General features: G+C 39.4%; 1 protein-coding gene across 2 annotated transcripts in view; it reads right to left on the reverse strand.

Moving 5' to 3' along the window:
- Window positions 1-25,969, reverse strand: part of LOC106088227 (protein turtle) — a 200,569-nt gene that overhangs the window by 33,817 nt on the left and 140,783 nt on the right. For both annotated transcript variants that reach the window (XM_059362361.1, XM_059362360.1), the window contains exons 9-13: window positions 21,983-22,113; window positions 18,610-18,769; window positions 11,886-12,056; window positions 7,978-8,100; window positions 3,199-3,332 (exon numbers count right to left, since the gene is read on the reverse strand). In XM_059362361.1, the coding sequence (XP_059218344.1) occupies window positions 3,199-3,332; window positions 7,978-8,100; window positions 11,886-12,056; window positions 18,610-18,769; window positions 21,983-22,113 (719 nt within the window). The remainder of the gene's footprint in view (window positions 1-3,198; window positions 3,333-7,977; window positions 8,101-11,885; window positions 12,057-18,609; window positions 18,770-21,982; window positions 22,114-25,969) is intronic.

A 25,969-nucleotide genomic window follows, 5' to 3' on the forward strand; every position in this document is an offset into this window, starting at 1 on the left:
ACCAGGGCGAAGATCCTAATATAAAACCATCAGGCTGTGCAGGGGCGAGAGACCCAACACAGTCTAACGAACAGGGACACAAAGATTGAACCATCACCGACTCTCACAAGATTTGGAAGACTACGATTGGAAAAGATAATAATATTGGAACATCAGGCAGTGCAGGGACGGAAAACCCGGAACAAAGTTTTAGGACTGAACCATACCAACTACCAATTATTCTATGCAAACACTGGTACTCGCAAAGGACCTGCGATATTTCTCGTAAAAATTTAAATTATATATTTTCCCCACAGATGTCAACGTCGTCACTATATCTGTCTTTCGGCTCTCCGGCTGGTGAGGAAAGCAAAACAGACATGAAATGAGGTACTAATAGGGTGCGATGCGAACTTTCACCCCATTTCGTGGGGTAGTACCAACATAAATAAGTGGGGCCAAGACCTGGCGGAATTCTTGAATACTATCGATAACACTTAATATCGGTAACATCGCTACCTTTGTTAATAGGATTATAGAGGAGGTTTTAAATGTGACAATATGTTCAGAAGATCTAGTCGATGAGGTTCAGGATGGAATGATTTCCATGGAGCATTGGTTTTCAGACCATCGCTACATTAGGTTTAGAACAGCACGCCCAGCGCCGAATCCGATAAGCTTAGGTAATAAGTTGAAAATTAATTGCACAACATTTAGAAGACTACTATCCGCATCGTTTGGGTGCCGGAGTAAGGGGGAATGTAAGAGCAGAAGATTTGGCAGTGAAGGCCAGAAGATCGCCGTCAATAAACTTTGTTAACCCGAAGCCTTTCGGGTCGACGCAGTACGAGTTGAGGGCGTGGCAGACGAATGTGCATGTAACGCTGTGGAACAGCGAAGCGGTATTATGAACTACGAACTCACTTATACAAAATCGACGCGGGCAGTGATACCATGTGGCATGTGGGGAGGATTGAAGCATCCTTTGTAATTGTCCAGCTTCTGGGCCTACAGACACCGGCACTAAGGTGAGAGCACAACACCGGACATGAATCAATTTAGGAGCGTGGTATGGAAAACAATTTGGGACTTTGTAATTAGCACGGAATTCCTGACTTGGGTTTTCTTTTTCGAGGTTACTTTTCAGAATTTAGAGCGCACAACAAGCCGATTACTGGCTTAGGTATATGTCCACAGTGGCATACATAGTGGATTTGCAAAATTAACAAGTAAAAGCGTGCTAAGTTCGGCCGGGCCGAATCTTCTATACCCTCCACCATGGATCGCATTTGTCGAGTTGTTTTCCCGGCATCTCTTCTTAGGCTAAAAAGGATATAAGAAAAGAGTTGCTCTGCTATTAAAACGATATCAAGATATGGTCCGGTTCGGACCATAATTAAATTATATGTTGGAGACCTGTGTAAAATTTCAGCCAATTCGTATAAGAATTGCGCCCATTGGGGCTCACGAAGTAAAATAGAGAGAACGATTTATATGGGATCTGTATCGGGCTATAGACCGATTCAGAACATAATAAACACGTTTGTTGATGGTCATGAGAGGATCCGTCGTACAAAATTTCAGACATATCGGATAATAATTGCGACCTCTAGGGGTCAAGAAGTCAAGATCCCAGATCGGTTTATATGGCAGCTATATCAGGTTATGAACCGATTTGAACCTTATTTGACACAGTTGTTGAAAGTAAAAATAAAATACGTCATGCAAAATTTCAGCCAAATCGGATAGGAATTGCGGCCTCTAGAAGCTCAAGAAGTCAAATCCCCAGATCTGTTTATATGACAGCTATATCAGGTTATGGACCGATTTCAACCATACTTGGCACTGTTGTTGGATATCATGACGAAATACTTTGTGCAAAAACTCATTCAAATCGGATAAGGATTGTGCCCTCTAGAGTCTCAAGAAGTCAAGACCCAAGATCGGTTTATATGGCAGCTATATCAGGTTATGAACCGATTTAAACCATACTTGGCACAGTTGTTGTGTATGATAACAAAACACGTCGTGCGAAATTCCATTCCAATCGGATAAGAATTGCGCCCTCTAGAGGCTCAAGAAGTCAAGACCCAAGATCGGTTTATATGGCAGCTATATCAGGTTATCATCCGATGAACCATACTTAGCACATTTGTTGGATATCAAAACAAAACACGTCGTGCAAAATTTCATTCTAATCGGATAAGAATTGCGCACTCTAGAGGCTCAAGAAGTCAAGACCCAAGATCGGTTTATATGGCAGCTATGTCAGGTTATGTACCGATTTGAACCATACTTGGCACAGTTGTTGGATATCATAACAAAACACGTCGTGCAAAATTTCATTCTGATCGGATAAGAATTGCGTACGCTAGAGGCTCAAGAAGTCAAGACCCAAGATCGGTTTATATGGCAGCTATATCAGGTTATGGACCGATTTCAACTATACTTGGCGCAGTTGTTGGATATCATAAGAAAACACGTCGTGCAAAATTTCATTCCAATCGGATAAGAATTGCGCACTCTAGAGGCTCAAGAAGTCAAGACCCCAGATCGGTTTATATGGCAGCTATATCAAAACCTGGACCGATATGGCCTATTTACAATACCAACCGACCTACACTAATAAGAAGTATTTTTGCAAAATTTCAAGCGGCTAGCTTTACTCCTTCGGAAGTTAGCGTGCTTTCGACAGACAGACGTACGGACGGACGGACAGACGGACGGACATGGCTAGATCGACATAAAATGTCGCGACGATCAAGAATATATATACTTTATGGGGTCTCAGACGAATATTTCGAGTAGTTACAAACAGAATGACGAAATTAGTATACCCCCCATCTTATGGTGGAGGGTATAAAAATATGACATTAATACTAATTTGAATCCTAAAGCCCGTAGCGGAAGCAGGATACGTTATGTTTAAAAAGATACTGAATAGTTGACGTTATATTGGGTTTGATCTCGTTCGATCTTGCACAAATTAAATATTTTTTTTTCATTAAATTTCATTTCTTATGATGTATTTTTTTTCTATGTATGTCATGAGAAGGGAGACTTTGTATATAATTGTGGAAGATCTCATAAACAACTATCTTGGAAAAATAGAATAAGATCATTACAATTAAAGAGATTGAACTCAACCCAACGCTATTATAATTAATAATAATTGTATAACAAATAAGTTAATACTTACGAATATCCCATTATACTTACGTTTGTATTTGCGTCAATCAGTTCTAATATAAAGAATTGAGGAAGGCCTCCATTAAATCCGTCTGAACATGTCACAGTAAGTGATGTCATTGATATGTTGGTTAAAGTGCAATTATGAACCTGATCTGGTCTTCCTATAAAATAAAAATAATGTATTGTTTAACAAAGTTTTAATTACAATTATATTTTCTAACTTATTTCAATCTAATTTCACTAATAATTGTTCTGTTTTCAATTTTTCTTGAATATGGATTTATGCACCCAGAACAATATGTATGCTAATACCAGCGAACACTGTCAATGATATAAAATTTAAATAAAGAAAACTATACCAATTATTTGAACTTCTTAACAACAATTGAAGCATTTTCCATATAACATGTTAATATGCGGGAGTTGTCAATCTCGAACCGGGGCTTGTCAATCTCGATGGTTGATAGAGGGAGAGGGTGATTGTCCACTCCATCTCATTTAAAGAAGTCCTCGCAAACTCAAGACAGTACTCGACAGACGAGGACAGAGTTGGAACAAGTACGAAAGAAGCGCGAACGGCCCCTGGGTCTGCAGGAAAGGCTTTGGTTCCCAAAAGGACGCCACAGCCACATCGTAGGAGGGAGAGAGTCGTTAAGCCGGTAAGATTCCATTATATCATCAGTGCAAAGTGGGGGATATGGTTAACGGGGTTCGCAAAAGGAGGTTATATTAATACACTGAGGAAACTCGCCGGAAGAAACGCCATTCCCTGGGATAGGCCAAAGCTGCACCTGGTGAGGAATATAGATATTCCCCAGCTACCAAAGGCAACGGCCTTGAACAAAGGATTGGGCAGCAATTTCTCCACGAAGCGAGGTAGTGGAGAAACGAAGTTCTTGCACTGGGAGGGGAAAGACAAAGGATCTTTTCTGGTGGCGGACCTTGACTGTCTAAACAGTAAAGGCATGGCGTTCTACGCGTCTAAGGCTGTCTATTTCAAAATAGTTAATATAATTAAAGTTAATTTAACACAATTTAGCTAACATACATTGTCTATATTATTTTATATTGTACATTTCAAATATTTTATTAAATTGGACCAGTCATCTTCATCTTGGCCATATAGGATTGATATCTGAACTCGTTCAGAACGGGACGGCGTCCAACAAAATATTGATAAGTTTCATATTCATGTAGATTACACATTTTATATAATTTGTCATGCTCCTCTGTACCCTACTTATTATAACTGAGTTCGAATAAACCAGCTCGACGTTTGAATATCCATGTAATTTTGTCGGTGTTTATGGGGTCTTATAGGTAGATTTCTCCTCTAGTATGATCCAGAAAGTTATACAATTTAGTTGAACTTTGAAGTTTTTGTTGCAGTCCCGCATCTAAAATAGACGGTTTCATATTGAAAATTAGATCAGAACAGAAATAATGAATAGAGATACCTTAATAATTCTTTTTGAATTTTGCAAATAAAAGTCTTAAAGAAACCAAAAAAATTCTGCCCGATATTTCTTTCAAATACCTCCAAAATACACATTTCGGGCAAACATATGTTGAAAACGGCGTTTTTTAGTAAATTTTCTGTGGTGACTACATATATTTGCATGTGTTTAGCGGACATATGAAGTAAAAAAAAAATAAGCTCGAAAGAGGATCTGGGCTTTGCTTTTAGAGACCACGTGCGGTTTTCCAATTTAAAAAAAATGCTTATCTTGAAGTACATATTGCATCATTTAAGTTGAAATATCTTATTTAAACTTCACTTAAAAGGCATCTACAATAGGTCCTCCTTACAAAAGATAAAGTTAAAGTATTTAAGAAACTATTTTTCAATAAAGACTAATGACTCAATGAAAATACATTTTGAAGATGTATTTGGCAGCCCAAACAATGCCAAGGTGACCAAATTTAGGGGCCTGCCAGAGGCGCCCGGACCACCTTAGACCTTGCTCATGATCTCTATAACACCTCAGCTCTAACCATTTATCTCCAGTTATCTCTATCTATTCTTAAATGGCTTATTTTTTATTAGTTTTTTGATTCTCTCCCACTGTGCGTTGGTCGATGACTAAGGAATAAGAGCAGAGATGGCTTTTGATGCAGAAGCATTTTCCACACGATACAACGGAACATATGGAGACACAGTCGTTACTACAGAAGGACCCGGGCAACCTGGCGCCCCAATCTGGCTGCTATATTAACAGCGTGCTTGGGACCTTTATAAAGAAGCCTTGCAAGACAAGCTATGAGACACCAAATTCATATACACCTAAAAGCCTTACGTCACTTCTACTCAAAAACATGTAGCCAGGGCACTGGAGCCTCCAGAATTGTCGATTTTGGAGTGAAGATCAGCCAGAAGCATTGCAAGAGCTACCAATGCATCCGGAAAAAGTCATAATTTGGTTTGGTTATGGGCTGGTGGCATCATTGAACCGTACTTCTTCAAAGATAATGCGAATCGTAACGTAACTGTGAGAGGTGAGCGCTACCGTGAGATGACATCCAACTTTTCTTTGCCCAAAATACAAGAGCTTGACTTGCATGACATGCGGTTTCAACTAGACTGTGCCTCATGCCGCACAGCACGCGCAACAATGGACTATTGAAAGGCCAGTTCGGTGAACTTTTTATTTCACTTTTGGGAACGGTCAATTGGTTGTCCAGATCGTGCGATTTGTCGCCTTTTGACTATTTTTGTGGGGCTATGTTAAAGCTCATGTCTATACAGAGAAACCCGCTTCAATTGACGCATTGGAAGACAATATTGAAACATTTACTCGTGAGATGTTGGAAAGAGTATGACAAAATTGGACTAAGCGGATTAACCATTTGAGGAGCAGCATGTGTTTTTCTGAATTTTATGTGTTTTCTTGTTTGAAAAACTTTCTTATAGCTCTTACAAAAATCACCCTTTTTGTTACGACATTTTTTCTAAAGGCACAATTTCAATAAAATATTGTCAAAAGGCAAAATGTTTCTCAGGCCCGGGCATCCTCGAAATTATTTTTTCTAAAAAAAAGAATTCGATAAATTTCAACACATAGGGTTGGCTCCAGGTCATTTGACATCAATTATTTATTTATTCATCTACTGAGAAAAAATTAGTGGACAATGAAAGGAAAAAGTTTACAACTGCAATAACGTAGAAATCTCTTCGTATTTCTGATTTTTAGTTCTACCACCTTTTCTTATTTTATCTCCAACAAATTAGGAAAACTTTAGGACTCATAATAACATGATGAAAATTATAGCCATATACGGCAATAGTTGGATGCAATTTTTACCGAACATCTTTTCCAACAAAAACGGATTTTCGATCGATTTTAAAAAAATTTCGGAGAAGAAATTTGCGACATCATTTAAGCAGAACTAAGATGGCTCGTCGTGAAAATAGGTCAATTATTTTGGAATATTTATGATATATAGTTGCTTAATTTTTCAATTTGTATGCGTAAATTTTTATTGGCTACAAAAGTCATTTAAGACCGATTGACCGACACAAACAATAGCCTGTAGAAATCATAAAACTAGTTTGAGAGCAAATTGAAATTAGCGCAAAAGAGAAACATTCATCAAAATACTGAAGCTGATTTCCCAAAAGTTTTTTGGCAAGCAGTACAAAATTCAGCTTTGACTTCAATCAAATGTCACCGCCGATGGGTCAATTCCTGCAGCCAGTAGCGACCACAATTTTCAATAAAAAGTTTAAGGGATCTTAACCGATTTCGCAGTAACAGAAGAATTTTGACAATTTTGAAAAAATGTGGGATGGCCTTCCCCCACCAAAATAAAATCCTGGTTACGTCTCTGCATGTAGCGTATAGTGGATTCCATGATAAAGAGGAGCAGCACGCCTATGTGAATGGAAGTCGGTGGAGACGGCCCGTGGCTTGGAATCCTTCGATGGCAATGCATACCGCTTTGGCGGAGACAAAGATTGGTCAATTTGAGGCCCAAGTTTCCTTAACGGAACGATTTCGATACCCGGGAAGATCAAATCTTCGGGAGAGGTCTAGGATAGAATCCCTGGAAAGCCCATTTGATCTACAGGAGCGTGATAAAACAAATACTAACTTACGCCTCTGTAGTTTGACGATTGGCGTTCGAGGAAAGTGCCAGACCGTAATACGGTTCTGCGGACGGATATCTTCGCCATCACAGAATGAACGGGTTATACGTTTTTAATTCGAAGGTCATCTGGGCTATAACAACCAGGACGATAAGGTCACGAACAGTATTGGAGTGTAAAAAGGAGATTAAGGGTGCGTAAGGCATGTGGAGGAGATGATGGGACGTTGGATACTTTCTTATATTAATGTCTGGTTTTCGCAGTAAACAAACTTCGGTTCTTGGATGCGGATACGATTCCATTCTTGAAAAGATTAGGGGCATATAAAGGAAACAATTTATCCTCTTTGCATATCAATACTTTTGAACTTCTTGTTCATAATGTTTAAAGAAATATTTATTGGTTGCCCAAAAAGTAATTGCAGATTTTTCATATAGTCGGTGTTGACAAATTTTGTCACAGCTTGTGACTCTGTAATTGCATTCTTTCTTCGGTCAGTTATCAGCTGTTACTTTTAGCTTGCTTTAGAAAAAAAGTGTAAAAAAAGTTTATTTGATTAAAGTTCATTCTAAGTATTATTAAAAATGCATTTACTTTCTTTTAAAAAATCCGCAATTACTTTTTGGGCAACCCAATATTTTTAAAAAGTCACTTGGGGGTGCAGCGAACACTCCAGGCAGCTGGTATTTCATAAAATGAAAGCTTTATATTTTACGTACCTGCTGCAATAATATGAAATACGCATGGTATTCTCTGCTTTCCTATTTTATTCGCGGCTGTACATAGAAGTGTTCCATAATCCAGTTCTGTTACTGGCGTATAAGTCACCGTTGAAGACGTGCCTGAAAAAATACAAATTATTATTAATTTTTTTAACACACCATGGGGCGGATTAATATCCGCGCTCTCTTCTAAAACTAACCTAACCTGCATCCAATCCTGCTAAATAGGTCTTTGTTTAAATTGGTGACTTTTAAATTAGCTTTGCTTAAGGCACTGTCACACTGCATGTTTTTGTCTTATGACACCATGTCATAAGGTATTTCATAATGTAGTATGTCAAAATTGCCAATTTACATACGATTCATCATTTTTGCTATCACACTAGTATGCTATTTTTGTATGGCATAACCTAAAAATGTCAGCTAAAGCTTATTTTTTATGGCTGCAAATTGTTTAAGTCCTGAGAATGCTGTTTAAATCATAAAGTTGTGAAAACAATTTAATTTGAGGTTGCTTACATTCAACTGACAACAGCTGATTTTCTCATGTTTTAGTCAGAAGGAATACAGCACCGCTCTAATCGAAAAATAACAGTGCTATTTTGTGCAACTTTACCCGAAGCAAATTTTGACATGTCATGAGACAAGAGATGTAGTGTGATGGCACCTGTACATTTTCTTTTCAGCAAAGAGGGAGAGTAACTGGACCCGACGATGGAACCATCAACGTCTTTCTCAAGTTTAGGAAGACTAGGATGCATAAAGATCCTAATGCAAAACATCAGGCAGTGCAGTATCGGAAAACTCAATGCTGTCTTACAAATAGGGAGCGGCCGATAAGACCACCACCTACTCCCAAGAAGCCCGTCTAATGGAAGACCAATAATTGAGGTCATCCAGATATATCTCCACCTGAGCGAGACAGCTACTCAAGCTCTAATGCAGAAAATCAGCAATGGCAATATTCATATTGCCTTAATTCAGCAACCATGGACGACTCGGAATAAAGTTTCTGGACTGAACCATATCAACTACCAATTATTCTATGCTAACACTGGTACTCGGCGGAAGACCTGCAATATTTGTCATAAAAAGTTAATTATATATTCCTCAGAGTTGTCAAGGTCGGACGCATCAGTGATGAGACAGGGAGGCGGTGGAGCGTACCTGGCATCACTTTATCTGCCTCCGACACCGTTATCCACGTCGGAGCTGCAACGGTTGTAGAGGAAAGCAAAACAGATTTGAAATGAGATACTAATACGGCGGGGCCAAGCCCTGGAAGAATTCATGAATACTAACGACCTGATAACGCTTATTATTGGTAACACCGCTACCTTTGTTAATAGGATTAGACAAGAGGAAAATCCGGTCGATGAGGTTCAGCATTGGAGGGTCTCGAAAAAGCCCTCTTCTCTGATCATCGCTACATTAGGTTTAGAATAGCACGGCTAGTGCCAAATCCTATAAGTTTCCGATGAGGTGAAAATCAACTGTCCAAAATTCGGAAGACTGATGAGAAAGAGACTTGGGCAAGATAATTTAGATTGTCCAAACATAAAAGACATTGTTCTTTCGAAGATAGTTGTCTTCTTCGAGAAAGGAAATCAGCCCAAGAAAAACCCTGGATGACGGAAGAGATTCGTAACATTGGGAAAGAGGTCAGCAGACTTTACAAAAGTTTCTCTTAAAAACCCATGTCCAAACTGAAACGTTAGTAGACGACATTGGAGGGAGAGCAGAGACAACGGAGTATATGTTAAGGCTTTTGATGAAAACGCATTTTCCACAGGATACGACGGAACTCGCGGAGATACCGTAGTCTTGGAATAACGAGGTTGATCAAAGGAATATTTCCCGCGTTACTACAAAAGGAGGCCGACTATCTGGCACCTCAACTGACCACTATTTTCACAGCGTACCTAAAACTTGCATATGCTCCGAAAGCCTGGCAGGAGGCAGGGGTGGTATTTATACCCAAGCCCGGTAAAGCAAGTTATGCGACACCAAAGGCCTACAAACCTATAAGCCTTACGTCTTTTCTTCTCAAAATCATGGTAAGTATTGTGGGTACCATTGTTGTGCATAAAATAGAAGAATCCTTCGATGCCAAGACGTACACATTTGCAGTTTGCATTGACATTAAGAGGGTGTTTAACAATGTGCGGACCGACACATTGATCCAATCATTAGATCAGTACCGGGCGGACCGGGTCCTTAGAGACTGGTTAAACCATATGCTTAGGAACAGGTGTATCAACTGTGGGTGCCATGACATAAGTATAAGGGAGAAAGTGGCACAGGGCATGCCACTCCTATGGGTGACCACGATAGATAACGCATTACGGATGCTGACTGAGGAGGGATTTGAACCTGTCTGCTATGCCGAATATGGCATAGGACTGGGCTGGATCCAGAGGTCTCAATGTTAACCCTGTTAACCAATGTTATGCCTGTTCACGAGGAAGACGAAGGTGGGCCAATTTGACGCTCCGCGTTTCCTCAATAAAATGATTTCGATATCTGACAAGGTCAAATACTTAGGAGTGATCTTGGACAGGAAACTGAATTGAAAATGTCACATTCAGGAGCATACAGAGTAGGCTCGCTGATGTTGGGCACTATGTAGACGAAATAGGGCCTGAATCCGAGGATAGTCCACACGCTCTACAGGAGCGTGATTAGACCAATACTTACTTACGCCTCAGTAGTTTGGTGGACTACTATAGTGAAAAAGTGTAGTATAAGGACTATACAACAGGTTCCGAGAACATTTGGTTGAATGTTGGACATCTTTACAGTACAGTAAAATGGCTATAAGGGCAATAACTACCTGTTCGGTAAGGTCACGAGTAATCTTGCAGTGTAAGAAAGAGGTTAACGCACAATCCGCATCGTTTGAATGCCGGGCCATAATGGAGTAAGGGGAAATGGAAAGGCAGACGATTTGGCGGTGAAGACCAAAGGACTGCCGTCAATAAACTTGGTTAACCCGAAGCCTTTCGGGCCGACGCAGTCCGAGTTAAGGGCGAGATCAACGAATGTGCATCTAACAAAATTTTCTTTTTCGAGGTTAGTTTTTAGAGGGCACAACAAGCCCATTACTGGCTTAGGTGTATGTCCATAGTGGCATGGGGTGGATTAATATCCGCACCCTCTTTTTAACCTTACCTAACCTAAATGAACTGGTTGCTTAAAAGCGACTATGAAAAAAAATACCAGAAACAGCTAAGTAGAGGAACATTTTTTAATAGTAAACAAATTTTAACCTTTGTTGTGTAACTCAATCTTTGTTGTGTAAATCACACAATACGATACAAATTTTAATTCTGTTGCTTCGGCTTTGCTTTTAATATTATTTAGTCAAGAATGGAAAGAATCAAGCAATACAAACTCTCAAATCGGCTTTTGCATCAAAATAAAATAGATGATTCAATGAAATAAGTCATTCGTCCGAGTGTTAGAGATTAGGGGACTTGATTTTAGCCGTTGAGGTTTTCAGAATGAAAGGGCAATTATAATTACATGTATTGGGGAAGTATAACCCATGGGAAAGCATTTATCTAGAATATGACGTCATAATAAGACCGATGCTGACGATGTTGGATTGGATGAGATATAACATATACTTTGAGTCCCCAAGATCATATTTATAATTTAAAACATTTGCCGATTGAATTAAAAAAATTGTATCAATTAAGTTTTTATATAACAACTGCAAGAATTTCAATCACAATCATATTGAAAAAAACGTACAAGTGTAATTAAAAAAATTATTAAATCAATCAATTTTTAATTGAGAATTGTGAAAATTTGAAAGCTATTTATTTTCAATTACAGTTTGAATTGGAAAAAAATCCTGTGTGTAAAAACATTCGCATTACTAAAAATATTTCTTATATTACCCATTCGAGATATGTGATTAGTTGCCACATCAATACTTTCGGCAGAATTGTTAAATGTCCAACTGAAGTCCACCTCCGGTGGGTTTGCATCAACAGAGCATTTGATTTTAGCATCTTCTTGTTTTGCTACTCCATATATTCTCGTTTGGTTCGGCGAGCAAGTAGGTGCATCTATAAAATTAAAAACAGCCATTGAAAAATAATGAAAGGATTCAAAAGTGATTTATATAATAGATTAAAGTATGTACGAGTATATTATATACAAATGAAAGTGTTGCGCTTCGTTTGTTAGTTTGTTTGTATGTTGCCTATAGACTCAAAAAACGGCTGAACCGATTTTCATGAAATTTTCGCAGAAGGTAGAGTTTAGCCCCACGCTGGATATTGGGTAGAAATTTGTATTCAAATAACCGTGAAGAACACCCAAAACCTACCAAAACTGACATGTTTACCGATTGGGACAGTATAGGTATCAAATTAAAGGTATTTAAGAGTAGAATACGGAGGCCACCGTAGCGCAGAGGTAAGCATGTCCGCCTATGACGCTGAATGCTTGCGTTCGAATCCTGGTGAGACCATCAGAAAAAATTTTCAGCGGTGGTTTTCCCCTCCTTATGCTGGCAACATTTGTGAGGTACTATGCCATATAAAACTTCTCTCCAAAGTGGTGTCGCACTGCGGCACGCCATGATCTTTAGATTGCATTGACTTTCCTGTCACTCCACTGCCTGATGTCATTGTATAAGGTTCTTTGCCTATCCTAGTACGAATCTTTATAAAGTCGGTAATAGTTCCACCTTCGAGTCCCTGTTCGTTAGGCTGTATTGTGTTTCTATTCCCTGTACTGCCCGATGTTTCAATACTACGACCTTTGCCTATCTTAGACTTCCAAACTTTAAGTAAATGGGTTTCTTGGGAGCAGGTGATGGTACAATCGTCGGCTCCGATTTCCTTAGGCTGATCTGCCTAATGTTTGAATTTTAGGAACTTAAAGTATCCTAGTCTTCCGAATCTTGAAGTCGGTGATGGAACCGTCATCGGTTCCCTGTTTGTTAGGCAGTGTTGGGTCTCTCGCCACTGCACTGCTAGTCTTTCCAATATTGAGAGAGACGGTGATTTTCTCGTCGTCAGCCCCCTGTTAGTTGGGCGGTATTATGTCACTTGTTGGTTGCCCAAGAATCCCAACACGGGTTTCGTCCTGTTCCCACTTTGTCCACCTCCACAGGACATTGTTTGGAGTCTTCATTGCGGGATGGCTGGCTTGCTTTTCCCAGAGTACTTTTTTTAGTACTTGAAAGCGGGTACTCTTTTTCTTCTTCAGCATTTTAGCAGTGTTGTGCTCTTCGGGAGATCGGATTCTCTTTCCAGCTTCCGTAAAAGTGCTTGAAATGTCAGTTCTATTCCTTCCAGCATCCTATATTTCGCCCGATTGCGCTGTCGGTACATACTCCTCTGTCTTCTTCGTCGTGCCCAGGATCGTTTTCTCGGTCTGCTTGTGAGCTTAGCAAAGCCATCGCTCACTTATGCAGTCATCCCACTACCCTCATCTCTCGATTCGGCTGCGATGACTGCTTCATTGACACCGTCGCTGTCTGAATCCGAGTCGGAAACACCACCTTTACTTAAAAACTGGGACGAACTGTGCATCCCTCTAGTTTATCCATCTATTCCTCACTAATTCGTCTGACGACTAGTTGTGCGCTTGAAACATTACTCTCGACTACAGGTGCCAAGGCACCCACGCCTATAGGAGGGGAGAACAACATGCTACGGTCTGACGCCACCACCGCAGCTGTTGGGTCATTAGAGTCTATTTCTACTACTCCAAAAAGGATTTAAAAATGTTCGTAATAGGTAGTACCTATTCCGAGATACGGACATTTTTTTTTGCAAAGGAGCAAATAAACACACGTCCGCTCCACTCAACAGCTACAATATAAGATCTAACGGTAGTAGAATTGAACATGATGGCGCTTAAGAAGTTTTTAGCGCCGTTTGGTGTACACAATTCCTTATTTTAGGAATTTGGTCATGCATCCACCATATAGCCCTGACCTTGCACCATCAGACTACCATTTATTTCGATCTTTGCAGAACTCCTTAAATGGTAAAACTTTCGGCAATGATGAGGCTATAAAATCGCACTTGGTTCAATTTTTTTGCAGATAAAGGCCAGGAGTTCTATGAGCGTGGAATACTAAATTTGCCAGGAAGATGGCAAAAGGTTATCGAACAAAATGGCAATTATATATTTTATTAAAGTTCATTCTAAGTTTTATTAAAAATGCATTTACTTTCTTTTAAAAAATTCGCAATTACTTTTTAGGCAACCCAATATTTGGTGGCTTTCCATATTAGACTATCGTCATATTTAGAGTCATTTGTTTTATTCATAAATGATCATTTTTGAAGGAAGAAATCATCTTTTCTAAGTCTCTGCAAGCTTTAATAAATAGCCCTTTATCATGTATGCTCCTACTGCTTTGCCATATTTTTCTTAACCTTCATTATACCCTCCACCATAAGATGGGGGGTATACTAATTTCGTCATTCTGTTTGTAACTACTCGAAATATTCGTCTGAGACCCCATAAAGTATATATATTCTTGATCGTCGCGACATTTTATGTCGATCTAGCCATGTCCGTCCGTCTGTCTGTCGAAAGCACGCTAACTTCCGAAGGAGTAAAGCTAGCCGCTTGAAATTTTGCACAAATACTTCTTATTAGTGTAGGTCAGTTGGTATTGTAAATGGGTCATATCGGTCCATGTTTTGATATAGCTGCCATATAAACCGATCTTGGGTCTTGACTTCTTGAGCCTCTAGCGTGCGCAATTCTTATGCGATCTTATCCGAATGAAATTTTACACGACGTGTTTTGTTATTATATCCAACAACTGTACCAAGTAGGGTTCAAATCGGCCCATAACCTGATATAGCTGCCATATAAACCGATCTTGGGTCTTGACTTCTTGAGCCTCTATAGTGCGCAATTCTTATCCGATTGAAATGAAATTTTGCACGACGTGTTTTGTTATTATATCCAACAACTGTGCCAAGTATGGTTCAAATCGGTCCATAACCTGATATAGCTGCCATATAAACCGATCTTGGGTCTTGACTTCTTGAGCCTCTAGAGGGCGCAATTCTTATCCGATTGGAATGGAATTTCGCACGACGTGTTTTGTTATGATACCCAACAGTGCCAAGTATGGTTTAAATCGGTCCATAACCTGATATAGCTGCCATATAAACCGATCTTGGGTCTTGACTTCTTGAGCCTCTAGACGGTACAATTCTTATCCGATTTGAATGAATTTTTGCACGAAGTATTTCGTTATGATATCCAACAACTATGCCAAGTATGGTTGAAGTCGGTCCATAACATGATATAGCTGTCATATAAACAGATCTGGGGATTTGACTTCTTGAGCTTCTAGAGGGCGCAACTCCTATCCGATTTGGCTGAAATTTTGCATGACGTATTTTATTTTTACTTTCAACAACTGTGTCAAATAAGGTTCAAATCGGTTCATAACCTGATATAGCTGCCATATAAACCGATCTGGGATCTTGACTTCTTGACCCCTAGAGGTCGCAATTATTATCCGATATGCCTGAAATTTTGTACGACGGATCCTCTCATGACCATCAACAAACGCGTTTATTATGGTCTGAATCGGTCTATAGCCCGATACAGATCCCATATATATCGTTCTCTCTATTTTACTTTTATAATTTAATTGTGGTCCGAACCGGACCATATCTAGATATCGTTTTAATAGCAGAGCAACTCTTTTCTTATATCCTTTTTTGCCTAAGAAGAGATGCCGGGAAAAGAACTCGAGAAATGCGATCCATGGTGGAGGGTATATAAGATTCGGCCCGGCCGAACTTAGCACGCTTTTACTTGTTTTTGTCTAATAAGGACCTAATTTTAGTGGAAATATGCGTACCTCGTGATGCAGGTGATTGTTGCTTTGGTGTGGCATATTAAGCAGCTTCATGATTTAAACTTGTCAAATATTCCACAGCATCATCGACATCAATATTATATTTGAGATTCTTATTAAGATTTATGTTAGCGTCTGAAATATTCTTCTTGCCAGTGCTGTGTGTAAATATGTTGGTATTTAGTTTTTCGGTGTTTATTGATGTGTTGTGATTTACTAACACAGGAGTATGGTCAACTACATACGCCCAGTTGATGGCTTGGTATTCCAGCGTATACAAATCAAGTAGGTTAGGAGTTTTATATCGATCGCTGGGCTGCGTGGGAGATCCAGTAAAGAGATTCGAATAATTTTTTGTTTGTCAAACATTTGTAAAACTCTCTTCTATTACCAATCTTGAGCCCCACTATGGATGCTTGATATTAAAATCTCCTCCATATCTCCAAATAAATCTAGATAATCTTGGTATTGAATGTTGTGACGTGGAGGAAAATATTCAGCGGAAGTAATAAAATCACCAGAGTCGCTATTGAAAATAAGTTTTACTAGTGAAATGAGTTTCTGAAACCAGAAGAATATCGATATATTTTGTTTTTAGATAGATTTCCTCTTCACTTTGACTTCATTGGTTATATAATACCAGCTCGAGGATTTATTGCATTATTTGGATACAAGTAATGACATCATGCCTATCAAAGAATTCGTCAATTCAATTTGCTTGTTAAGCGGATCGTTCTTGTGGAACGTTATTACAATTTAAAACTTTGCGTACTAGTATCAAAAGCGTTAGAATCCATGTTGCCTTCTCTCTTCTTATTATGTCTCTTTTGAATCAATTCTTTGTAGACCCTGCATTCTTTTGCATCATACTTGCAGTATGATTTTCAAGACAATTACTACTTTGTGGGGGAACAGTCCTAGGTTTGGTGCATTGAGATGTAGGATGATGTAAACCAAATTTAACGGAAGTATGTCTAACTGTGGCCAAATTCCTGACAAAGATGGCATTGGATGATATCGTTAGTTAAAATGGACGATTCAATCTTAACAACAGCGTTATAGATGTATCGCATTTTGAAAACGTCAGTGTTATAAGAACTAGGCCCTAGATGAACAAAAAATCGAATTTACTCCTGACATTACACATGTCAGGAGTTTCTAATTTTATGACTTTGCTGTTTGATTTCCTGTTTAATAACAGCATCATCATTTTGGAGTCATTATCTTCAGTTGATAAACGTTTGTGTTGATGAACCTGAGGTGATTCCAAGATATATTTATTCACAGGTAGGAGGGATATCATTTTTTATATCCAAAGGGGGCGGACCCTCCCCATTCAAAAACTTTTTATCCCGGAAATGGGTGCTCAGATTTAAACGATATTTTGGTTGCCCCCTTATTGAAACACAAAAACAAGAAAATGGTTTGAAACTTTGGGTAGCGACCCAAACACAAAATTAACATGTACGATTAGGATAATACGGATGTCAAACAAAATGCATTTAAAAGTAGTGTACGAAACTGATTTTAAAAACGACCTCAAAACAAGAAGACACGCTTTCCGATTGGGGTTATATCGGAATTATATAAGAGGTGTTTTGAGTACACATCTGGTATACAAAATTTGGACCGTCTCAAATAAAAGGTCATTGGGGTGGAGAACGAATCTGATATAAATTGTAGACATCTAGTGTATAGTTGATAGTATAGAAGGAATCTTACATACATATTTGGAATAAAGTTGATCTAGGAAGGACTTGTGGGACTTTAAAATTATTGTATCGGATACAGTATGAAGTTAAACAATACGTATTATGAACAAATAAAGTAATGTTGATCCGAAAACATTTATTTATTATTTATTTATAATTTCAAAAACCCACTTTAGGGTGCAGGGGAGCAAACCGCGCTAGCTATATGTATGTATATAAATAAATGTATAGATATATGTTTCTCTCAGATCATTAACATATATGTAGTTTATTATAAATAAAAATAAGTAAAAGTGTGCTAAGTTCGGCTGACCGAATTTTATATACCCTTCACCATGGATCGCATTTGTCAAGTTTTTTGAATGATTTTTTAAATTATAGATGAGCTATATCAAGTTATGGACCGATATGGACCGTACTTCTCATGGCTGTTAGAAGTCATAAAAAAATGCCACCAAAACAGCAGGCTTACTCCGCACTCCAGAAACTCGGAAAGTCAAATTGAGAAATCGGTTTATCTGGCAACTACATCAAGTATGAGCCTATTTAGACCATACTTGACACAGTTTCAGCCAAATTGGATAAGAATCGTGTCCCCTGGAGGCTCTATAAGTCAAATCGGAAGATCGGTTTATATGGCAGCCGTATCAGATTATAGACTGATTTCGACCGTATTTGGCAGTCATACCAAAACGATATGTGCGAAATTGGATAAGAATAAGAAGCACAAAAAACGGGGGATTGGTTTATATGGCAGCTATATCAAAACATGGACCGATTTGGCCCATTTACAATCCTACTGACCTACACCAATAAGAAGTATTTGTGGAAAATTTTAGGCGCATGGCTTTACTCCTTCGAAAATTATCGTGTTTCTACAGACAGACTAGATTAACTTAAAATGTCATGACGATCAAGAATATGTTTAGGGTCTTAGACAAATATTTAGAGGTGTTACAAACGGAATGACGAAATTAGTATGGCCCCATCATATGGTGGAGGGTATAATGAAGTTTATATGGACATTGCATATTGTTTACCATCTACACGTTTACTTACATAATATATTAAGTGAAAAGGATGGACTTATTCCTTCACCTTCGCCATTGAAGCCAACACAAGAGTAATTACCCGCTGTAGTTCTTGTTACTCCTTGAAGCACCAACGAATGGTTACTTATTATTACTCCTTGCGATATGTTCCTTGGCAGAGGCATACCCTACGAATAGAATATATGTTATATAAGTCTCAACGAACTGTTAAAAACTGGAAAAAAGTAATAAATAGTTTAATTGTGACTACCATATAAATGTATTTTACAAATTCTTTTAGTTATACAATAAATCGAGATATACACCTGTAGTCACAAAACTTAAAACAGCTTTTTAGTAGGTTTATTTGACAGTTCTATAAAGGAAATATGTCAAATAAGCCTAATTTAATGCTGCTTTAAGTTTTGTGAATATGAACAGAAAATGTTTTTTTTTAAGAACAAATAATTCTTTGGCAAAATTTATGTTTAATAAGCGGCGCACAGTGGGATAAGAAAAAATTAAGTGAAACAAGTAAAAGCCTAAGTTCGGCCGGCCCAAATCTTATATACCCTCCGTGGATGGTATTTGTCGAGTTCTTTTTCCGGTATCTCTTTTTAGGCCAACAAAGGATTAAATAAAGGATAATATGCCATTGGAGCTATATAAAGTTATGGTCCGATTCAGCCATAATCGAATTGAATGTTGGAGATCATAGTAGAAGCCATTGTGTAAAATGTCAGCCAATTCGAATAATTCGGGGCTCAAGGAGTAAAATAGGGAGATCGGTTTATATAGGATCTGTATCAGGCTATAGACCAATTCAGACCCAATTTGACATGCATGTTGAATGAAGGTCATGGGAGAAGCTGTTTAACAAAATGTCAGTCGAATCGAATAGTTATTGCGCCCTCTAGAGGGTCAAGAAGTCAAAAAGTCAAGATCTCAGATCGAATTTTATGATAGCGATATCAGGTTATGGATCGATTTGAACCATATTTGGCACAGTTGTTGGAAGTCATAACAAAAGAGGTCATTCAAAATTTCAGCCAAATCGGATAATAAATGCGCCCTCTGGAGGCTCAAGAAGTCAAGACTCAATTTATATGTATTAGGTTATAGGCCGATTTAGACCATACTTAGCACAGTAGTTGGAAGTCTTAACGAAACACGTCAGGAAAAAATCCGCCAAATCGGATAGGAATTGGGTCCTCTAGAGGCTCAATAAATCAAGTCCCCGAATCGGTTTAAATGACAGCTATATCAGCTCATGGAACGATTTAAACCATACTTAGCACAGTTGTTGGAAATCATCACAAAGCAATCCATTCAAAATTTCAGCCAAATAGGATAAGAATTGCACCTTCTATGGCAGCTATATCAATACATAGACCGATATGACCCATTTACAATCCCAAGTGACCTACACTAATGAAAATTATTTGTGCAAAATTCGAAAGTTTACGTGCTTTCGACAGACAGACGGATGGAAAATGTCATGACGATCAAGAATATATATACTTTCAAGACCCGAGTTCGGTATATATGGCAAATTAAGACAGTTGTTGGAAGTCATAACAAAACGCTATGGGCAAAATTTCAGCCAAATCAGATAAGAATTGAGTCGGACGGAAAGACGGACGGACATAGCAAAATCGATCTAGAACGTCAAGACGATCAAAATGGCATATATGCTTTTTTGGATCGCAGATCAATATTTCGATGAGTTGCAAACGGAATAGAGAAATTAGAGTTCCCCATCGTATAGAGGAGGGTATAAAAAGGATAACACTTTTGAATGGATAAATATATCTTCCCGAGACATTAAAGGTAATAGATGAGGTGTGAAATACAATAGATTACTTATTCCTTTTGCGGTTTCTGAAACCTAGTTTCGAAATGTTTATTTGCACTTGGTCTTTCCATTGGAGTTTTGGTCTCTCGCTTTCACGTATACCAAAATATTAATCTTCAAAAAATACTTTACCGGATGTTCTTGATTCATTCTGGTGGCTCATAAGACGCTTATATTCTCCATCAACGCACACGGGTCGATATATTTTCCCTCAAACAATACTTTGCCCTCCCCATGACAATCTGTAGCAGTTCTTTGTTTGGTCAGGTTGTAGCATCCCAAGGAAAATGTCTAGCTGCTCTAATGAGAACAGCGTAATTTTAGTCTATCGAGAGGTGGCTTAGTTTCTAATTTGCTTGCTTAAATTGCTGTCATTCGTACCGTTCCGGCGTTGCCTATTTAAATAAAATTGCTGACTTTTTTACAGTTTTAGTTCCCAACTTATTTTTCCCGGTTATACAAGGCGTTCCGAGAGTTGGCACCATCACCATTGGAGGCCGACAATCTGGCGCTATTTTCACAGCGTGCCTAGGACTTGCATATACTCCGAAAGCCTGTCAGGAGGCAAGAGTGGTATTTATACCCAAGCCCGGCAAGGCAAGTTATGCGACACCAAAGGCCTATAATCCTAACGTCCTTTCTTCATAAAGCCATGGAACGCATTGTGGATACCATGATAAAGAGTAAGACATCCAGCGAACTTCTTAAATACAAGGTAAGGTCGATGTAGACTGCGCTGCACGAGGTTCTGCATTAGTGGATTTTGGAATATGTTTAGAACTTTGGTAGGGTCCATCTATCCATCCAAATGCGGCGGATTTTATCAAAAGATGGGGCAGAAAGTTCGCGACCGAATGCATGATGGAATACTTAAGCAAGCTAAACCAATATTTGGTCGCGGAGAAATGGGAAATCTTTAACAGGGAGGATAATGACGAAGGGACTCTTCTTGTGATCCTAAGTGCCCAAGGCTGTTATTTTTTTTAATTCTGGGAAAACTAGGAAAGGCAAAGATCTTCACCTGAAAACATCAGGCAATGCATATAATAATTATTATATGCTAACAAGTCATATTAATTTAAATTCTCTCTTTTACCCAGAGTTGTCAACGTTAATTGCAACAGTGAAGAGATAGGAAGCATCTGCCTTTTAAATTTTTTTTGAGGAGACAATTATGTTTGGTTTTAGAGATGACAGTATGTTTGGAAATGTATTCGATGAGTTTCAGGATTGGAGGGTTTCCATAGAGCGCATCTTCTTGATCATCAACAAATAAATCTATTTTGCATACAAAATTGGTTAGCTAATATATTATACAATTGCCTAATTTTTAAAATTGTTATAAAATAAAATCAATACTTAATGAAGCCTTTAAATAGGTTTATATGACAGTTCTAAAAAGGATATCTGTCAAATAAAGCTATTTCAAAGCTACATTAAGTTTTGTGAATACAGACGTAAATGTTTTAGTAATCATTGAGATAAAACATTTTTTTCATTCAAATTCATAAAACACTTCTACTTCTGATTATAAATAATTACTTACGTTATGTCTCCATTCTATTCTAAAGACGGGGGGATGGGCAGCAACAAAACAGTCGAAATATACATCAGATCCCTCTCTTATTGTATTTGGATCCAAAGATGTTCCTAATTGGACGAATGCTTCAGGGACATCTGAAAACAACAATTTAAAAATATTTAATGTTAAAACAAAATTGGAATTTTCTACATCGATAGAAAAAAGCGGAGGGTCATTAATGCCTGTTTGATTATAACATACGGTATTGTTTTTAGAAAAAAATCAGGGCCTTATTTTGAATGTAACTGCTCAACTTTCACAGATTAATATATGGGTCGACTCAACATAGTTTTCTGGAAAGCAAATAGCTTGTCAAACCAATTCTTAGAAGAAATCCTGAAACAAAGACAAGTAGATATAAGGCTAATTTCTGAAACACACTTTATGCAAAAAATCTCATCCCGCTTCGCTGCGCCTTCTTTTACTTTGTTTGGAACAAAACTATCTTTGCAAATTTATTTTCGACAATTGAGAGCTTTTAGTAAACTACCATCCTACGAAAAATAGTATATGTATATCGCTTGACTAATAGCATAACAATGTGAATGCCTTTATCTGAATCCCTTATTATCATTTCGCTCCTCAAAAAAAAAAAAATATCCGTATCTTGGAATAGGTACTTCCTATTAAGAAAAAAAGTAAATCCATTTGGAGTAGGCTCAAAATGGACTCCAAAGACCCAACAGCCGCGGTAGTGACATCAGACTGTAGCATGTTGTCCGCCTCACCTATAGGTGTGGGTGCCTTGGCACCTGTAGTGGAGAGTAATGCTTATAGCGCACAACCAGTGGTCAGACTAACGAATGAGGAAGAGACGGATAAACTAGAGGGATGAGCAGTTCGTCCCAAGCCGATCCAGATTCAGACAGCGACATTGTCGCAGACGAGTCGGAAGTTGAGGACAGCGGGATGACTGCAGTAGTTAGCAAGGACTTTGCTGTAGCAAGAGGACCGAGAAAGCGAACCGGGGCACGACGCAGGAGACAAAGGAATATGGACCGGCAGTGCGAGCGGGCGAAAGTGCAGGAGGCTAGAAGGGATAGAACTGACATTCCAAGCATTTCTTCTGAAGCTAGAAAGAGAATCAGAACTCCTGAAGAACATAACACTGTTAAAACCCTGAGGAAGAAAAAGGCCTCCCCGATTTCAAGAACATTGGAAGGACCTAGCTAGCCCTCCCGTAATGGAGACTCCAGACAGTGTTTTGTGGAGGGAGACAAAGTCGGAACACGATTGAAGGAAGCGTGCACGGCCTCTGAGTCTTCATGGGGGACTGTGACTTCCAAAGGAGGCCACAGCCATCACTGAAGGGTCGTTGAAAAAGGTAAGGAGCCGCCATCTTACGTCAGAGTGGCAAAGAAGCACAACAGAGGTGAGAGGTGACTTATGCAGTAATCGATATCGGCTGCGCAACCGGTAGGATTCCACCAGATCATCGGTCCCAAGTGAAGCGTCTGGTAAACGAACGGATTTTCGTTCATGTGTTGAACTCTGAAGGGGGTCCACCCATACGGATTATGAGCAGCGAGTTTAGAGGGGACATCTTAAAGCTGCACTTTGCGTCAGCGGAATGTATTAATACCGCCAAAAAGCTCGTTGGAAGTATCCACACTCCCTGGGGCGCAAACCTTCCGTCTTTTTCAATATTGGGAAGACTAGGATAGGCAAATGTTCTCATATTAAGCCATCAGGCTAATTGATGAGGCTCAGGATTGGAGGGTCTCCACTCCACTACTTCTCTGACAATCGCTAAATTAGAATAGCATGGCCAGTTCCGAATCCGATAAGCTTCCGTAATAAGAAACCCAACTGGACAAAATTCGGAAGACTTTTCAGAAGAAGACTTGGGTAAGATAATTTAGATTGTCCAAGCATAGAAGAAATTGACGAAAATGTCAACAGGATTACAACTGCACTGGTGGGACCTTTCAAAGATATTTGTCCTCTTCGGGAAAGGAAATTAGCCAAAGAAAACCCCTGGATGACCGGAGAGATTCGCAACATTGGGCGAAAAAAAGCAAAGCAACAGAGCACGTCGTAAAAAAGCAAAAGTTCAAGGAATACAATAAGATTACCAGAGCGTCAAAACGTGCCTCCTGGAAGCTTTTCTGCGAGCAGGTCGATAGCGTTTGACGCCGCCTCTCTCAAAAACCTATGTCCAAACTGAAACTTTAGTAGACGACATGGGATTGAGAGCAGAGACAACGGAGGACATGTTGAGGCTTTTGACAGAAACGCATTTTCCACATGATACGACGGGACTAACGGATACACCGGAATCTGGGAACAATGAGATTGATCGAAGGCTTATCATTACAGATTTTATGGTAAAGGAAGCCTTGAGGAGCTTCAAACTATTTAAGTCACACGGACCTGACTACAGAAGGAGACTGACTATCTGTCGCCACATCTGGCCATAACTTTCACAGCGTGCCTAGGACTTCCATATACTCCGAAAGCCTGGCAGGAGGCAAGGTTGAAATTTATACCCATGCCCGGCAAGGCAAGTAATGCTGAACCAAACGCCTACGTCCTTTCTACTCAAAACCATGGAACGTATTGTGAACACCATGATAAGGAGTAGGACATCCAGCGAACTGCTTAACTATAAACGGCATGCCTATATTAAGGGAAGGTCGGTGGAGACTGCCATGCACGAGGTTGTGCATAAAAGGGAAGAATCCTTTGATGCCAAGACGTACGGGCTTAACAATGCGCGGACCGACCCACACCAGTACCGGGTGGTCCCGGCTCTTAGAGACTGGATAAATCATGTGCTAAGGAACAGGTGGATAAATTGTGTGTTCCATGGCGGAGAAATTGACACAAGGCACGCCACAGCGGGGCATTTTATCGCCACAATAAATGATCTATTACGGATGCTGGCTGAGGAGGGATGGGAACCCGTCTTCTACGCAGACGATGTTATAATAATTCTAAGGGGTAAGGATCCTAATGAGCTATGCAGAAGGGCCGAAAGGGTCTTGCATATGGCATACAGGACTAGACCTAGGGGTCTCAATTGTAACCCAGAAAAGACCGAAATCAACTAGTTCCCGAGGAACACAAATGTGGATCAATTTAACGCACCACGTTTCCTCAAAGGAACTATTTCGATATCTGACAAGGTAAAATGCTTAGGTGTGATCTTGGACAGGAAACTAAATTTTAAGTGTCATATTATGGAGCGCACCGAGAAGGCTCACAGATGTTGGGCTCTATGTAGATGGGCCGCAGGCTCGAAATGGGGCCTGAATCCGAGTTTAGTCCACTGACTCTGCAGGAGCGTGATTAGACCAATACTTTCTTACGTCTCAGTAATTTGGTGAACTACGATGGAGAAAAAGTGCAACTTTGGGATAATACAACAGGTTCAGAGAACATGTTGTCTTCATATAGGTGGAGTATCTAGGCCCATAGCTATACAGATTAAGTGTGAGGAAGCTATTGCGGCTATGAAACTTGTGGCGATGGGAGAATGGATAGGGAATAGGATCAGGTCATACTATCGCGGTATAATCGATGCGACCATAGAAAATCTGGAAGGAATGGAAAAGGTTTCTGATCGGATACCTGAGACGACACTTGAGGTCGAGTGCGGGGCACTTTTGCCAGCGGCACAGTCTTGGATTGACAAAACCCTAGTATTGCCATCTGGAAGATCATGTTACATGGATGAATCAAAGCTAGAAGACAAAGTGGGCCCGGGGCTCTACATTGAGAGCCCAGGGACTGAGATCTGTTTTAGACTGTCTGACCATAATACGGTCCTGCAGGCGGACATCCGGGCGATCACGGAATGCGTGAGGTGGTGTGGTATTAACGAGATGATGTCGTGTATGAAAATTTTTACCGACAGTAGACAGGCCATAAGGGCAATAAGGTCCAGCACGGTAAGATCACGAACAGTCTTTGAATGTATGAAGGAGATGAACGCCTTTTTTGAGGTGT

Source organism: Stomoxys calcitrans, chromosome 2 (assembly GCF_963082655.1).
Source record: "Stomoxys calcitrans chromosome 2, idStoCalc2.1, whole genome shotgun sequence".
Taxonomy (NCBI): Eukaryota; Metazoa; Arthropoda; class Insecta; order Diptera; family Muscidae; genus Stomoxys; species Stomoxys calcitrans.